Here is a 13,027-nt window from a genome sequence, read left to right as displayed (position 1 = left end):
ACATATATACATATTTATATAAATATAAAAACAGAGCATCCTCCCATTTCTCCTCATAATTTATTATTATTAAAGCTTGTAACAGAGTTAGCTGGACTCTTCAGAAGTGGGTATTCTCTGTGCACGTGTGGCACAGGGAGTTTAGCTCTTCTAGAGCAGAACAGCCAGGCAGGGACATGAAACGCTGGGTGGGATTTGGCTGAACAGCCAGGGAAAGGCAGGGAGCAATGACTGGAAATGGCCTCGCTTGTTCCAGGGTGGCACTGTAGCCTGCCAGAGCTGGTCTCTGTGAGCAGACTTGGTGACGGCGTGGGAGGACAGCCGCACCAACCTGTCCAGCCGCCCACCCACCCTCCTCTGTACCAGCTGATGAAGAGGAAACACCATCCCTCACTTTGTAGTCCCAGCTGGCCCCCCAAGCACTTGTATACTAGTTCCCTTTGGCAGGCAACCTCCTCACCATGCTGCCATGGGCCTTTTTGCCTACTGTCCTCAAAGTCACCTGGGCCACTCCCTGCCTGTGCTCGGTTCCCCCTCACTTAGTCCTCAAGGACCTCCTGCTTGCTGGAGGAGACTGGGCACCTTTTTCTCCACTCATCCACAGGCTCCTGCTCACATTGTTTTGTGTGAATGCTTTCCCACAGTCTCGTTAAGACCCAATAATTTCCTCAGAGGACCAAGTTTCTCAGAAGTTTTCTGCTCTTGGAGACCAAATAAGTCAGGGCTGGTGGCACACGCACCTTGAGTGGTGCCGGCTTTGTTCCAGGCAGGGCAGGGGCAAAGTGCAAAACATTTCTTGAAATCAGAAGGTATTTCCACCACCGACAGTTCTCTATCCTTCATGTTGTATAGCACTTGTTTCAAGTAAGTTATTATTCATAGTCTCTGCAGCCTTCACTCTTCCTGGGGTGAGTGGAGAACAGTAGATGTCTACTGGTGACCAGCCAAGTCACTTCATCATGACACATGCTGGAACAGATGAAAACATTCAAACCCGACTGTGTTCTTCATAGCAAAAAGTGCTTTTCTTGAGAAACAAAATGAAAACAGTGTTCCTGAGGAACATCTTAAGGATTCAAAAATAGTATTTCCTAGGGTGGGAAGGATGGAGTGCACCTACTTTATTTGGCATTATCTCAGTAAGGAAAGAGAGCTACTGGCAAAATTGGCACATCTTTGTGAAGTTGTTAAACTTGGGACCCTGGCTGGAATGTAAAAGAAATGATGGAGCGCAGGAGAACTTTGCCTTACACTGGGCTTCTGCTAGTTCTGGTGATTTCATGTGAATTCCTTAAATAATAAACTGTGGGTTTTCAAAGAGGCCTTTTGGGGGTACTGCTACAATCTGGTAGAGGTAAGTCTTTTCATGCCCCGCCGCTGAGCCAGATTGGAGGACAATACAGGCTCCAGCCTTGGTGCCTGAGGTGCTCGGTTTAAAGCAAAGTAAGTGGCTGCCATTGCACCCTGTAAAACAGAGAAAGAGAAAACGGTGGGTTGAAATTCAGTTCTTTGATGTTTTTCCACTCCCTTCCCTTGTTCAGTCCCTGAAAAAAAAAAGGGTCCGTACTGATGATTTCCATGAAACGATAACAACATTTAGCTGGCTGACAGCTGGGGCATCTCTGTTTCAAAGTGGTGGGGAGCGGTATGCACAGAATACCACCAGGCCATTACAATGCTGCTTGAAGTTAAAAATATCAGGTCACAGGTCAAAAATCTTTACTGTCAATACAGTGCCATATTAAATTTGGCCTCTGGCAAATAATCTTCCCAATTCCTCTACTACTTTCCAGAATATTTACACAAATGACAGCTCAGTCTTCAAGGAAGGAAGAGATGGGGAGGTAGGATGTACCTTCACGAGGTGAACGTCCTGTCTGCTGAGCTGGTTTTGGGACAGATACTCCCTGTTCACTATCCATGGATGTCTTAGAACTTGGACTGCTGTGAGGCGCTGATGAGGGTCTACGTGAAGCATCTTAGACACAATGTCCTGCATTTAAAAGGAAGAAAATGGTAAAAGGGAAGAAGTAAATAATACCAGTGCAGGTTTTCCTAAGATTTTCCTGGTGGCAGTGTCACCACCAGCATTCCAGTGGAGGCAGGGAGGCACTTTAGATATGCTTTATATTTTTAAAGTGTAAAGTCTGGTTTTCAACATTGTCAAGTGTTGAACTCTCAGCTGATAATCCAGTCAAAAGATAATGACGTGGAGGGTATTCAGTTTAATGAATGAGTGTTGAGTACTGATGACTTCACAGGGGTGACAACGACCTAGAGAGAGGATGCCAGCTGGAGGCACCTCTACACTGGCTCCAAAGCATGCTTCTGAGAGAAGCTTAGAATAGTAATCTAACATTAGGTTGGTTAAAATTCAATAAGATCAGCTGTACAACATCTGAATATTTTAATTTCAAAACTGGACACCTGATAAAAAATACATTTTGAAGCTCATAGGTGTAAGTAGCAAGATTAATATGTTACTAGGGTTGCTTGCAGTTTTGTGGTGGGATATATCAACGTTCTTCCACTGGATACTACCAGTTACTAAATCTGAAATCTCTTGCAGCAATCTTTAAATCCTGACAAAGTCTCTGATTAATGCCAGGCAACTGGAAGCAGGTCAATTTACCTGCCCATCTACCTGCTTCATGCTTTAAAGTCTCAGCACCAGGTATATTTTACCTCCTGGAGTTTCCATGCTTTGTGGTAGATGGGCAGCCTAAATTGTGGACTGTATAGAAGTTAAAAATGCTAGTCTGTAAACTGCCATCTCCTGATTAACTCTGAAGAGCAAAAATAATGATTCACATATAGACCATACATTTGTGGCATTGATAACCTTACACTTCTTTTAAAAGTACAGTTGCATGGAAAAAGAGTTCTGTGCTATTTAAATCAACTGATGATACTACATTATGCTTTAGTTTAATGAAATAAACTACCAAAATTCCCAAAACACCACTTCATGCAAAGTGGTAGAAACATAAAGAAGCAAGCTTTCATTTCATTAAGCATTGAGAAATAAACCTTCCAATTATCCCTCTCTTGAGTTTGTTACAACTACAGACTGCAAGCCTGTTTCAGAGAACATGAAAAAATTCTGACAAAGTGTACACTGACCTTTGCAGTGTCAGACACTGAATCCCAGTTTCCTCCTGTCAGTGCATATTTGCCACTGCCAATCCTGGCCAGAATCTCCTCTGGGGTGTCGTCTGGTCCATTTGCGAAAGGCGTGAACCTGTTAGAGAGAAAATTACAGTGTAATTTGCAAGTACATGATTTCTAGGATCTAGTGTTAACTGCCATGGATTACAACAGGAATTTGGGTCCAGAATTCCTTCATTTTCATCCAAACCATACAGTTTGGTGGTTCCTCATATTAAGTTGTTTTGCAGAGGAAAGGACTGATTCCTTAATTGTGGTGGTGTTTATTTTTTAAAATTTTTGTTCTGTTCTCACTTTTTAGGAATCAAATATTCTTTTTTTAAAAAGAGACAGGTTTTTACCTCTTGAATTGTTTCAATTCTGTTTGATTGCCAATAAAAGTACCTTGATAATGGCCAGAAAGGATAAAAATAATAATAGAGAAAAATTTATTTTGTAATGCTTGGTTTATCATAATGGTCAAGTCTGCTGGGCAAAATAAGTGATCTGCAATCGGCTACTTCCTGATCTAGCCAGTCAGAAATGAACAGTAACATGCACTCAGCTTTACAAAATTAGTGTCACATGCAGAGGGCACACTTCCTGTCTTCATAAAGTGACAAGTGATAAGATTTTTACAGCTGATTAAAATCTACCAGCACAGATTTTACTCTGCAATCTCAAACAGCTGTACAGGTTTAGAAGAAGCGGGTATTCGGGATTTTTATATTTTTCCTTCCATCTGTCTTTTCTCTTCTGAAAACTTGCCAGAGTGGTTTTTAGGTGACTAAACTGTTGGCTTGGCCACAGCTTCTTATTCTACCTGGTTTCTAGTAGCAAATTCAATTCCTCAGTTCCAGTGCTCTAATCCTGATTGTCTGAACCTTCTGCTCACAGTGACGATGGGAGAAGAATAAAATTCTGGATGCAAATAATAGTTCCTCCTAACTCTCCTCTGGTGAGGAAGAGCAAGACCACCCCTAAATGCAGAGGTGGCATCTAAAAAGTCATGTCTTCTGAACTGTTTGCCTTACTTTCTCTTGTAATTGCATAAAGAAGTGAGATACAAGTTAATAGTACCTGTCAGCAAATTTAACATCCACTAAGTTGTGCAATTTGTATTTTAGATTCCAACACATTTGTGTGGTTTTTTCACATTTAAAAAAGAAGCATTTTGAATATAATCAGCTGAACAAATGTGACTGTGGGCAATAACTTGATTTTACTTCACTGATCTTTGCTTGTGTATCACTGCAAATCTATGGCATTAGCAAAACAGAAACAGGTTTTCAGAGATACCAGCAGAGTGGGAGACTGCCCCAGAAACATATTTCAGCTAATGGTGAACTCATTTGTTCTCTGTAACATAATAGATGGGATAGAGACTCTTGGCACCTCTTCTATAATCCACAAGGCAAGAGGCAAAAGTAACAGAAAGGTAGGGTCCAACTCTTTGTTTCTGTGTAAACCTAGGAACAAATTCAAGCTTCTCGCCACAGCTGAATGATCATGAAACAGATTAAAGAGCTGTGGGATGTCACTGAAAAGTTTCAGGCTGCACTTAAGTGTGATAAATGTGCACATACCATACCCTGAGAAATGATACTCAGGGTGCTTGTATACCTCAATAACAGCAACAGGAGAAGAAGAATGAAGCTGAAGAGAATACATGTATTAATAGAAATGAGTGAACGTCCTCTTGCAGATAAGGTGAATATTATATGGCTCTTTATACTCCTGTGCTCCTTGTCTAATGTAAAACTTTCATGCAGCTTGAGTGAGTCTTAGGAGTCTAGGTTTCAATGCATGCTTACAGTCACAGTCTGTTGAAAACCTGAAAAACTTGTAAAGTGTCAAAGATATTTACATATTCTGGAAACAACTTATTCTAAGTCTTGTCATCTCTTCTCGTGCCTCAGAAAACTGAGTGCATTTCTCAAAGGAGGCCAGACAGTTTGCTGTATCTATCTGCGACTCCTTTCTGGCTTAATCAGTGCTGAAGCGCTGAGCCCGCTGGAGACTGCTGCGCTAGGAAAACCTCTTCACTCACCCTGCCAACATGGTGTACAGCAGGATCCCCAAGCTCCAGATGTCGCAGGCTGCATCATAACCTTGGCGTTTTAGGACCTATGTGAAGGAAATAGAGATGAAAATGAGTTAATCTACATTCCTGAATTTTTAGCTTCTGATCTTCAGAAAGCACAGATTAATGGATGTATCTGCTGATGTTTCCAGGGCTTAACTGCGTATCTGGCTTGAACAGGTGGCTGTCTCAGGATCAAAATGTTCAGTACTGGTGTGGAGCAAGGTGAAGCCCAGGCTGGAACGAGCTGGTTAGTCAGTGTTCAAGCCCAGCACATCAGTCACCTCAACAGGGACGGAGATGAGTGCAGTTTGCTGGTGGCTCTGTGAGCCTGTCTGACCACCTAACACACAGTAAAGCATTTTAGCGTTTTAAAAATAATTTCTTACAAAAACCTCGTCAACACTTTGAAACACGTTCTCCTAAAACAAAGGTTGCCAAGATCACTGTGGATGCAACACAGGGCTCAGTGACAGTGAGCATGTCTGAGCTCATTTGGGATTTGATAAAAAAACCCAGATGTACACAAATGCATATCTAACGTCAGACTTGCAAAGAGGCATGGCAACAGCAAAGGAAGCTAAGAGGTTTATTCTTATCTTCTGTATTAAAAAAAATGGTCACATTTAGACTGGACTTAATAGATAACAGGCTAAAACTTGATCACTTTTTTCTATGGGGAAAACAAGACCCAGCAGAGATCTCACACAAGGTTCAATATTGGTGCAGGATGAGGAGTTACAACAGCAACAGTAAAATCTAGATTTCATGTATGCTAGTGCATGCTGGAAAACATGCTTATTTGAGTCTGTGCAGGTCCAAGTGGAAATGAGGTCACCAAATGGGGCAGCACTGCTCAGATTAGGGGAAGACCTTTGTCTCTGTTTGGCTCAGAAGAGCTCAGGGATCACCTCCAGATCTTCCACTTGCTTGTAAAAGCAAACTACCCTTCTGTTTATTCAGTTCTGATGCACAAGGAGAGTTTTGTCCCCTTCTGATGGATAAGTGGATACACTAATTTTTTTGCAAACAATCTGCAAAAAAGAATGTACAAATTCAGGAAGCCTTTCTCTGACCTTCAGACTTAATAGACAGGAGTGATTTCAGCTATCTGGAGTCTGTCTCAGAAAAGACCAAGCACTGCTTGGAAAAGAAAACAGTTTCAGAAAATGTTGCCTCATAGATTTTACAAATGATGAGTGGCAAAGCAACCATCTGTCAGGTATGCTGCTGAGTGAACATTTGCTACCTGAAAAAAACCAATCAAACAAAAAAAGCCACCAAGAAACAAAAACATTTTCTCCTGTTGACAAAGCTGGTAAAATCCTGCTTCTGCCTTTCTCACCTGTGCATCATATATATGCTCTCTGGTTGTTATATTTGTTTCTTATTTCTTTAGTTCCTGCATTCTTTCCCTCTCTATTAATGTTAGTTTTGATGGGGAAAACTCTTTTCCATTTGACAAACTCAGTTGCTTCTTGCTTCCCCCGTGAGACCAAATATGCAATCTTTTGGTGTGGCCATTCTCATTGCTTCTTGAACAGTTACATTTTCATTGCCATCACTGTCTTCCTTGAAAAACCAAGGACAATCAAGTCCCAAGCAAATGACGTTCCCTATGGGTTGCCTGATCTAGTCGAGAGGTGGCGTCCCTGGCGACAGGGAGGCTGGATTAAAATGATCTCTAAGGTCCCTTCCAGCTTAGGCCATTCTATGATTCTACGATTCTATGACAGAAGAATGGGGAAGTGATGATAATAAGTGGAGCAGGGTATTAAGCAAGTGGTTACACCACCCCAAAAGATGGGCAGGTGTCGCTGTGTGCTATCATTCAGCTTGCAACAACTCTGCTAGGTAACAGGGAGGTTCGCTCTGTGCTAGTGTCTAGGGAAAGCTTCACTGGCAATCACTTTTTATCAACAGCAACTTCACCCCACGGATAACAGCAGGATCTAGTGAGAATTATCAGTTAATATCGCTGTTATTTGAAAATGTCCCCAGCAGTTCTGTGCAACTGCGGTTAAAGCGAGAACACCTGAGCTGAGAGCAGCAAGTGTGGGAAACCATGGCCCAAAAGATCAGTGTTTCGTCTGGGGGCGGTTAATATTACCAGACAGTAACAGGCATGCGCCTTTGAAATAAATCAGCCAAGGAAAGAGCTTTTCAAAAGACGCAGTGGTGTCCTGCAGGCTGCTGCCTTTTCCCTCCAGACCCTACCCCGCTCCCTGCACCCAGCACGGCTCACACTAGGTGGCAGCGCCCGCCTGTCTCTCGGGGCAGCCCTCCTCTTCGCTCCCCTTCTCACGTAAACCCCGGCTTAAAAGTTTCCAAAATAAAGGGAAATCCAAGTGGGCAAATGTAGCTTCCTCCCTCTGCCTCTGCCCTCTTGTGTCACCACCTCGGCTGACTTTCTGCCGCCCCGTTTAGCTTCACGGGGCATACGGCGGAGATCGCAGCGGGGCTCACACGGGGAACGTGAAAGCCTAGGCTGGAGGGCAGCACTATATCACAGGTAAAATGTAAAAGCACTTAAGGCTTTATGTAAGCTCTCTGCCAGTTCTGGTAACGTTTCAATTAATCTTCAACGTTTCCTGCATTAGCAGGACCCGTCTTACTCATTGCTAACGTCCGGGAGTGTGATTTCTGCTTTCAGTTCAAATCTGAAGGGTCTGACCTGAAACTGAATTGAGCTGGCAAGGTTTGTGATTACAGACATTATACAGAATAGCCCACCATGAAAAATAGCTACACTTATTTTAAGCACATAGTATCCTGGAGAAAATCTCAGTGCTTTAAATCTTGCAAAGATGATCAATTTTCAGTTTAGAAATTGAACTGCTGAGGTGCCACAAAACTTATTTGACTTATTTTGATAAATTTTAAACAGCTCCATCAAGTTTCTAAAATGAAAACCCAAGGAAACAGCAATGGAATAACCAGCCAATATATCTTGGCTATCTGCTTTGAATTTATACTGCACCAGCATTGGTCTCAACTTAATGCCATCTCCTGATGCCAGAAGGCTGTGATTCCTTTGTCTTTTATATCACAAAAGGACTATGTACAGAATGATCATCCCATTTTTCATTTCCCAGTTATGTAATGGGCAGACGAACACTGGATGGAGGAGAGTTATGGGGAGGAAAATATCGCCAAATTATACCAACCAAGAGAAAATGGTATTTGACAGTAGAGGATACATGAAGTATTAAAAGGCAATAGTTTTCAGTTTTAAGGACTGTAACAAGCAGAGGCAGACACACATGTGAAGCTGTGTATTGCAAATACTAAAATTGCTGATAATCATCACTCCAGGAAATGGACAACTACCCAGGAATTTAACCTCTAGCTCCCTCATCAGAAGGAAGCAGCTAGGAATTTCTCAGGGGTCAAACATAGCAATCAGCCCAAGCCATTCAAACTAGCTGTGGGACTCAAACCCACTCTCGTGGGGCTGTGTGAAAGGAACAGCACTTGCCAGCGATGTAGAGTCACTCGTCCCCATAGTTGGGGCAGGCTGTTTGGTCTGCCTCCAGCCCCTTCCTACACCCTGAATAACAGTGGGGATTGGTAGTAGGAAAACCCAAGAGGAGAGATGTTTTTTAGCTCAGTCAAATCCACAATAAAGCTCATACTGACTTCGGTGTGGTAAGGATTTCATGCATGGATTTTTCTTTTGAGTCTTATTCCTGATACCAAGATTTCCCCTTTAAATCTTATCCTATTCTGGAACAGTGCACTAGAGGGGAAGCAGTCTGAGCAGAAGCAGCTACAGAAAAAAGGGTATTTATCCCAGTAATGAGCCAAATCACTGTGTACGTCAGTGTGAGGCAGATACTGACATCTGTCTGGCGAAAAACAACTGACCCGACAAGACTGGGAATAGGAAACTTATGGTAACAGAAGCTGTTCAAGTGGCGGTAGCCTGGTTTCTGCCTTTCTCCGCTTGTAAAGGCAGCGAGGAAAAGGGAGAGAGGGAAGAAGGACTGCTTCCTAGGACATGCTCATTACTCATGGCATTGAAATGCGATCCTACCTCAGGGGCGACAAAGTTGGCCGTGTAGCAGGGCGTCATGAGCAGCCCGTTCTCCGCTCTCAGTTGCTTGGCAAACCCAAAGTCACAGATCCTGATGGAGTCTGGGTTTCCTGACTCATCCATATAGAGGATATTACTTGGCTTGAGATCTCGGTGTACCACCTTAACAAGAAAGCAGATAATAAGAAGTGAGAAGAGCAGGTCAGGGAGTATCCAGGCTTGGCTGCCATTTCTGGTCTGCTGGTTGAGGTAGGTCAAGAGCTCATGCTGAAAATATTCAAGTTTTGGAGAAAATTTGCTTAAAAGCTTTGGGCAAATGAAGAGGAAGAAAAAGGCCGAAGTTGTTAAAATCAGAAATAACACATTCAACAGTCTCTTCTGGTGTATTAAGATGGAAGCTGCTGCTCTACAGCGGAACACCTTTTGTGAGGGAGGTCAGAAGGGGCTGCTGCACAAACACCTCAGTGTCAGAGTCTCCTGGAATCTGATGACTAAATATTCAGCTGAAAGACGGATAAGAAATCCTGTGATAAGACAAAAGTGTGTGAGGGTCTTCTTGCGGTTGTCCATGTGAGTGGGTCACATCTGAAGGGAGTTGTTATTTTTTTCCTCGTTTCAAAATATATTCAGAGATATCCTTTCTGCAGCTTAAGTGTCTGTGTGTTTAACCAGATATGCTGCATTTCTGTGGTGGGAAAAGAGCTTTTATGTGTTATAGCAAGACTGCAAAACTACGAAAACATGAAAGCCCAAGCTGAAAATGCACTTGTTTTAACCATGAAGCAGAAAGAGCAGCAAATATTAGACTTGTCATTCAAACTGCTTGTCCCTGAAAAGCAGAAGAGATTTTCAAACTGCTGCACACAGAGAGCTTAGATTTTAAAAGCCAGCTCTTTAGCAGAATGTCAGAAGCCTTTCCCATCAGCTGCTCAAACCGCTACTTCATTTGGAAAGCTGAACATTTGATTTTCTACCTATCTGCTGATTCAGCTACCCTATTTGAAATTCTCTTGAAAGATCAGGTACTGCAATAATGACTTTGATAAAAAGTAAACGAGTAATATCTCAACACACTACATTAACTTGAAAAACAGTACAGTTTTGGGGATGAAAATACCAGTTTAAAATACTGCAGTTACTTGGGAAACAGTTAAAAATCCTATGACCCTATTTCACAAACCAAATGTTATTATAACAGGGGAAATATATTTTTTTTGGTTGGGAAAAAAACCCCTATATTTACACATTTCAGAGAAGCAAAATCACAGTATTTGCTTTTTTCTAAAAGTCAGATTTTTAAGAAGGTTGGTGCGGATAGCCAAAAAAGCAATGCTTACGCCCTGAGAGTGCAGGTAGTCCACAGTCCTGGTGATGGTGCACAGCACAGCACTGGCCTCTCGCTCTGAGAAACACTTTTGCCGAAGAATGCGGTCCAGGAGCTCGCCTCCCCGCATCAGCTCCATCACCAGGTACACATATTTCCCATCATCATAGACCTGGAAGAATAATAAATACATATTTTGGACCCATTAACTTAGTAAAGGTTGGTCTTTTAATCATAGTTCTGGCTTGCTTACGTGAGATGTTGCAAGAAAAAAAAGTCAGCTAACGTGTGGGAAATGTGCTTATTACGCTTAACAACAGACAAGGCAGCTTTATAAAATCACTTAATCATCACTTTTTTCTTGTGTCTGTAGCAACTTGCCAATTTGTCCACACAGAAACGCAGCTTTCTTGATCTGCTATCGTGTCAGCAAAGTGGACCGAGCTGTTAAAAGCAGCACCACTTCACACAGCATGAAATGCCTGCTGGCTCTCACCCAAGCCTCCTTCTCAGTAGTGTTCTCGCTTTCCACTTCTACAGGGTAACATTAGATATTTCAAATATCAATATTTCCCTTTGACTCATGATCAGCTAAATGAACTGTATTATACTGTTCACCAAGACCTGCTTCCGATGATACTATATTGTTTTTATTTGCAATTCTGGTGAAAACACTGTTGACACCAGCTGCAAGAATATTTACCTTCAACATCAATTCCATGGGATAAAAGATATTTTTTGTCTAAATTGGATGATAGCCATTTTCATGTCCCAGTTCTTTATCTGGACTGCAATAATAGGCAGTGTTGTAGTTATCAACACTAAATGTTTTTGGAAAGGAATATAAACCAGTTTTTACACAGATTTTAAGATACTCTCTAAAATTTAGGAGTTAGGTCAGTCTTTCCTGAGAGCATGTGATTAGATATTTTTTATATACTTTTCTTAAGGTCTGACCCGTAACATATTGGCTACTGACACCTGTAGGATTTTGTTCTGTAAACTCTGAGCGTGACACAGTGTGGACAATCCTAGGTGAGACTGCAGGCAGTGTAGTGAAACACCTCCAGCTGAAGGTCGTTACAGCATATAAGCATGGCAAAGGCTATTCTTCATACGAAATACTGAAGAAATACACCTTCATGTCTTCTCAGACTTTAGTAGAAGGTATAAATTCCTTGGCATTAAAACAATATTGAGAGAAACCCTAGAAACTTCGTAAGCTCTCCTCTTCCCAGCAAAGCAGATACCACAGGCTGCACGGGAAGAACTGCTTCTCACGAAAGAGCAACCCCTGCCCAGCAGCACCACTGTGTGTGCTCAGCAGCTGCTCCGAAACACCCAGCTAGGGAGATCTCACTTCTGAAAGGTGCTGCAAAACCAAACACATTTTGATGCTCTCCAGCACTGTGCCCCTTTGGTTTTTTTACAGTTGGTTAGGCAGTGACTAGAGAGCATATACTGCCTCACCAGTCTTTCCAACTTCTATCCAGTACTCTGTTAATTCACATTTTTTCCTTAATTTCTCTGGATCTGGTTTTAGCTCTGACCTTCAACTGATGAGTTTTCCAGACATGAGCTAGTAGGTGAGCCTGACCATAAGGTGAAGATCATTTAATGATGAAGTGCTCAGAAACTACTCACATCTTTAAGAGTAATGATGTTTGGATGCTGTCCATATCGCAACAGGATCTCAATTTCTTCAGAGGGGTCTCTCTTGCTCTTATCAATTATCTGGAATAAATGAAGCACAGTGCATTAAGATACTAGCTAGCAGCACTAAGCACAAACCAAGCAATTTCTACACTTTGAACAAATTAATATTTAAAATTCTTCTATTAATCATTATTCTAGGAGACAACAGCTCAAATCCTGTGCAAATGAGAGCCATGCTGACTATATGCCAAAGCCAGATGGAGGAATAATTAGTTTAGATTCTGAAGGCGTAGGCCCTCTTTTTGATGCCTAGTTTTGTTTGCTTGTGAATAATGGCAATTATGAGAAGTGTCATATAGAAATCAAACAACCTGGAGATTTGTAAAATAGTGATAGTTTTAAAATTACCTCTTTGACATAAAAGGTGGATATATTCATAACACTGGCATATGCTTGTGTATCTGCTGATAAATTTGTAGAAATTACTTATCAGGTGGGTTTATTGTAAATGAAAACGTATAGACATTTACTGTCAGGGGAGATCTGAGTTGAAGCTATTGGCAATCACTTGGGACTTCGGGCCATGCTGTTGTAATGAACAAGAGAGTGAATAGAGATTGCATTTGGCCATATACCGAAACTCTACCCACTTGTAAGCTAGAAAAAAATCTGCTCTAATACATCACTTTTCTCTATTCAGCATCTTTTGCCTTATCAGAGAGTATAATGAGACATGAAAACTTTTTAGTTTTATAGCAGCAGGTCTCAGGAAAAATTGGCA

At 41.8% G+C, this 13,027-nt stretch overlaps 1 protein-coding gene across 1 annotated transcript in view; it reads right to left on the bottom strand.

Annotated features, from left to right (window-relative positions):
- Nucleotides 1-1,283: 1,283 nt before the first annotated feature.
- LOC104272029 (ribosomal protein S6 kinase alpha-2) overlaps nt 1,284-13,027 on the bottom strand; it is a gene marked incomplete at its 5' end in the record, with an annotated part of 49,474 nt that continues 37,730 nt past the window's right edge. Inside the window, 7 exons of the mRNA XM_009866905.1 lie at nt 1,284-1,464; nt 1,856-1,993; nt 3,124-3,241; nt 5,198-5,274; nt 9,267-9,428; nt 10,604-10,762; nt 12,235-12,324. Of these exons, the coding sequence (XP_009865207.1) occupies nt 1,339-1,464; nt 1,856-1,993; nt 3,124-3,241; nt 5,198-5,274; nt 9,267-9,428; nt 10,604-10,762; nt 12,235-12,324 (870 nt within the window). The remainder of the gene's footprint in view (nt 1,465-1,855; nt 1,994-3,123; nt 3,242-5,197; nt 5,275-9,266; nt 9,429-10,603; nt 10,763-12,234; nt 12,325-13,027) is intronic.

Source organism: Apaloderma vittatum, unplaced genomic scaffold, assembly GCF_000703405.1.
Source record: "Apaloderma vittatum isolate BGI_N311 unplaced genomic scaffold, ASM70340v1 scaffold36253, whole genome shotgun sequence".
Classification (NCBI taxonomy): Eukaryota; Metazoa; Chordata; class Aves; order Trogoniformes; family Trogonidae; genus Apaloderma; species Apaloderma vittatum.
Note: the sequence above shows the minus strand (reverse complement) of the source record. Positions and strands in the feature narration are given on the sequence as shown.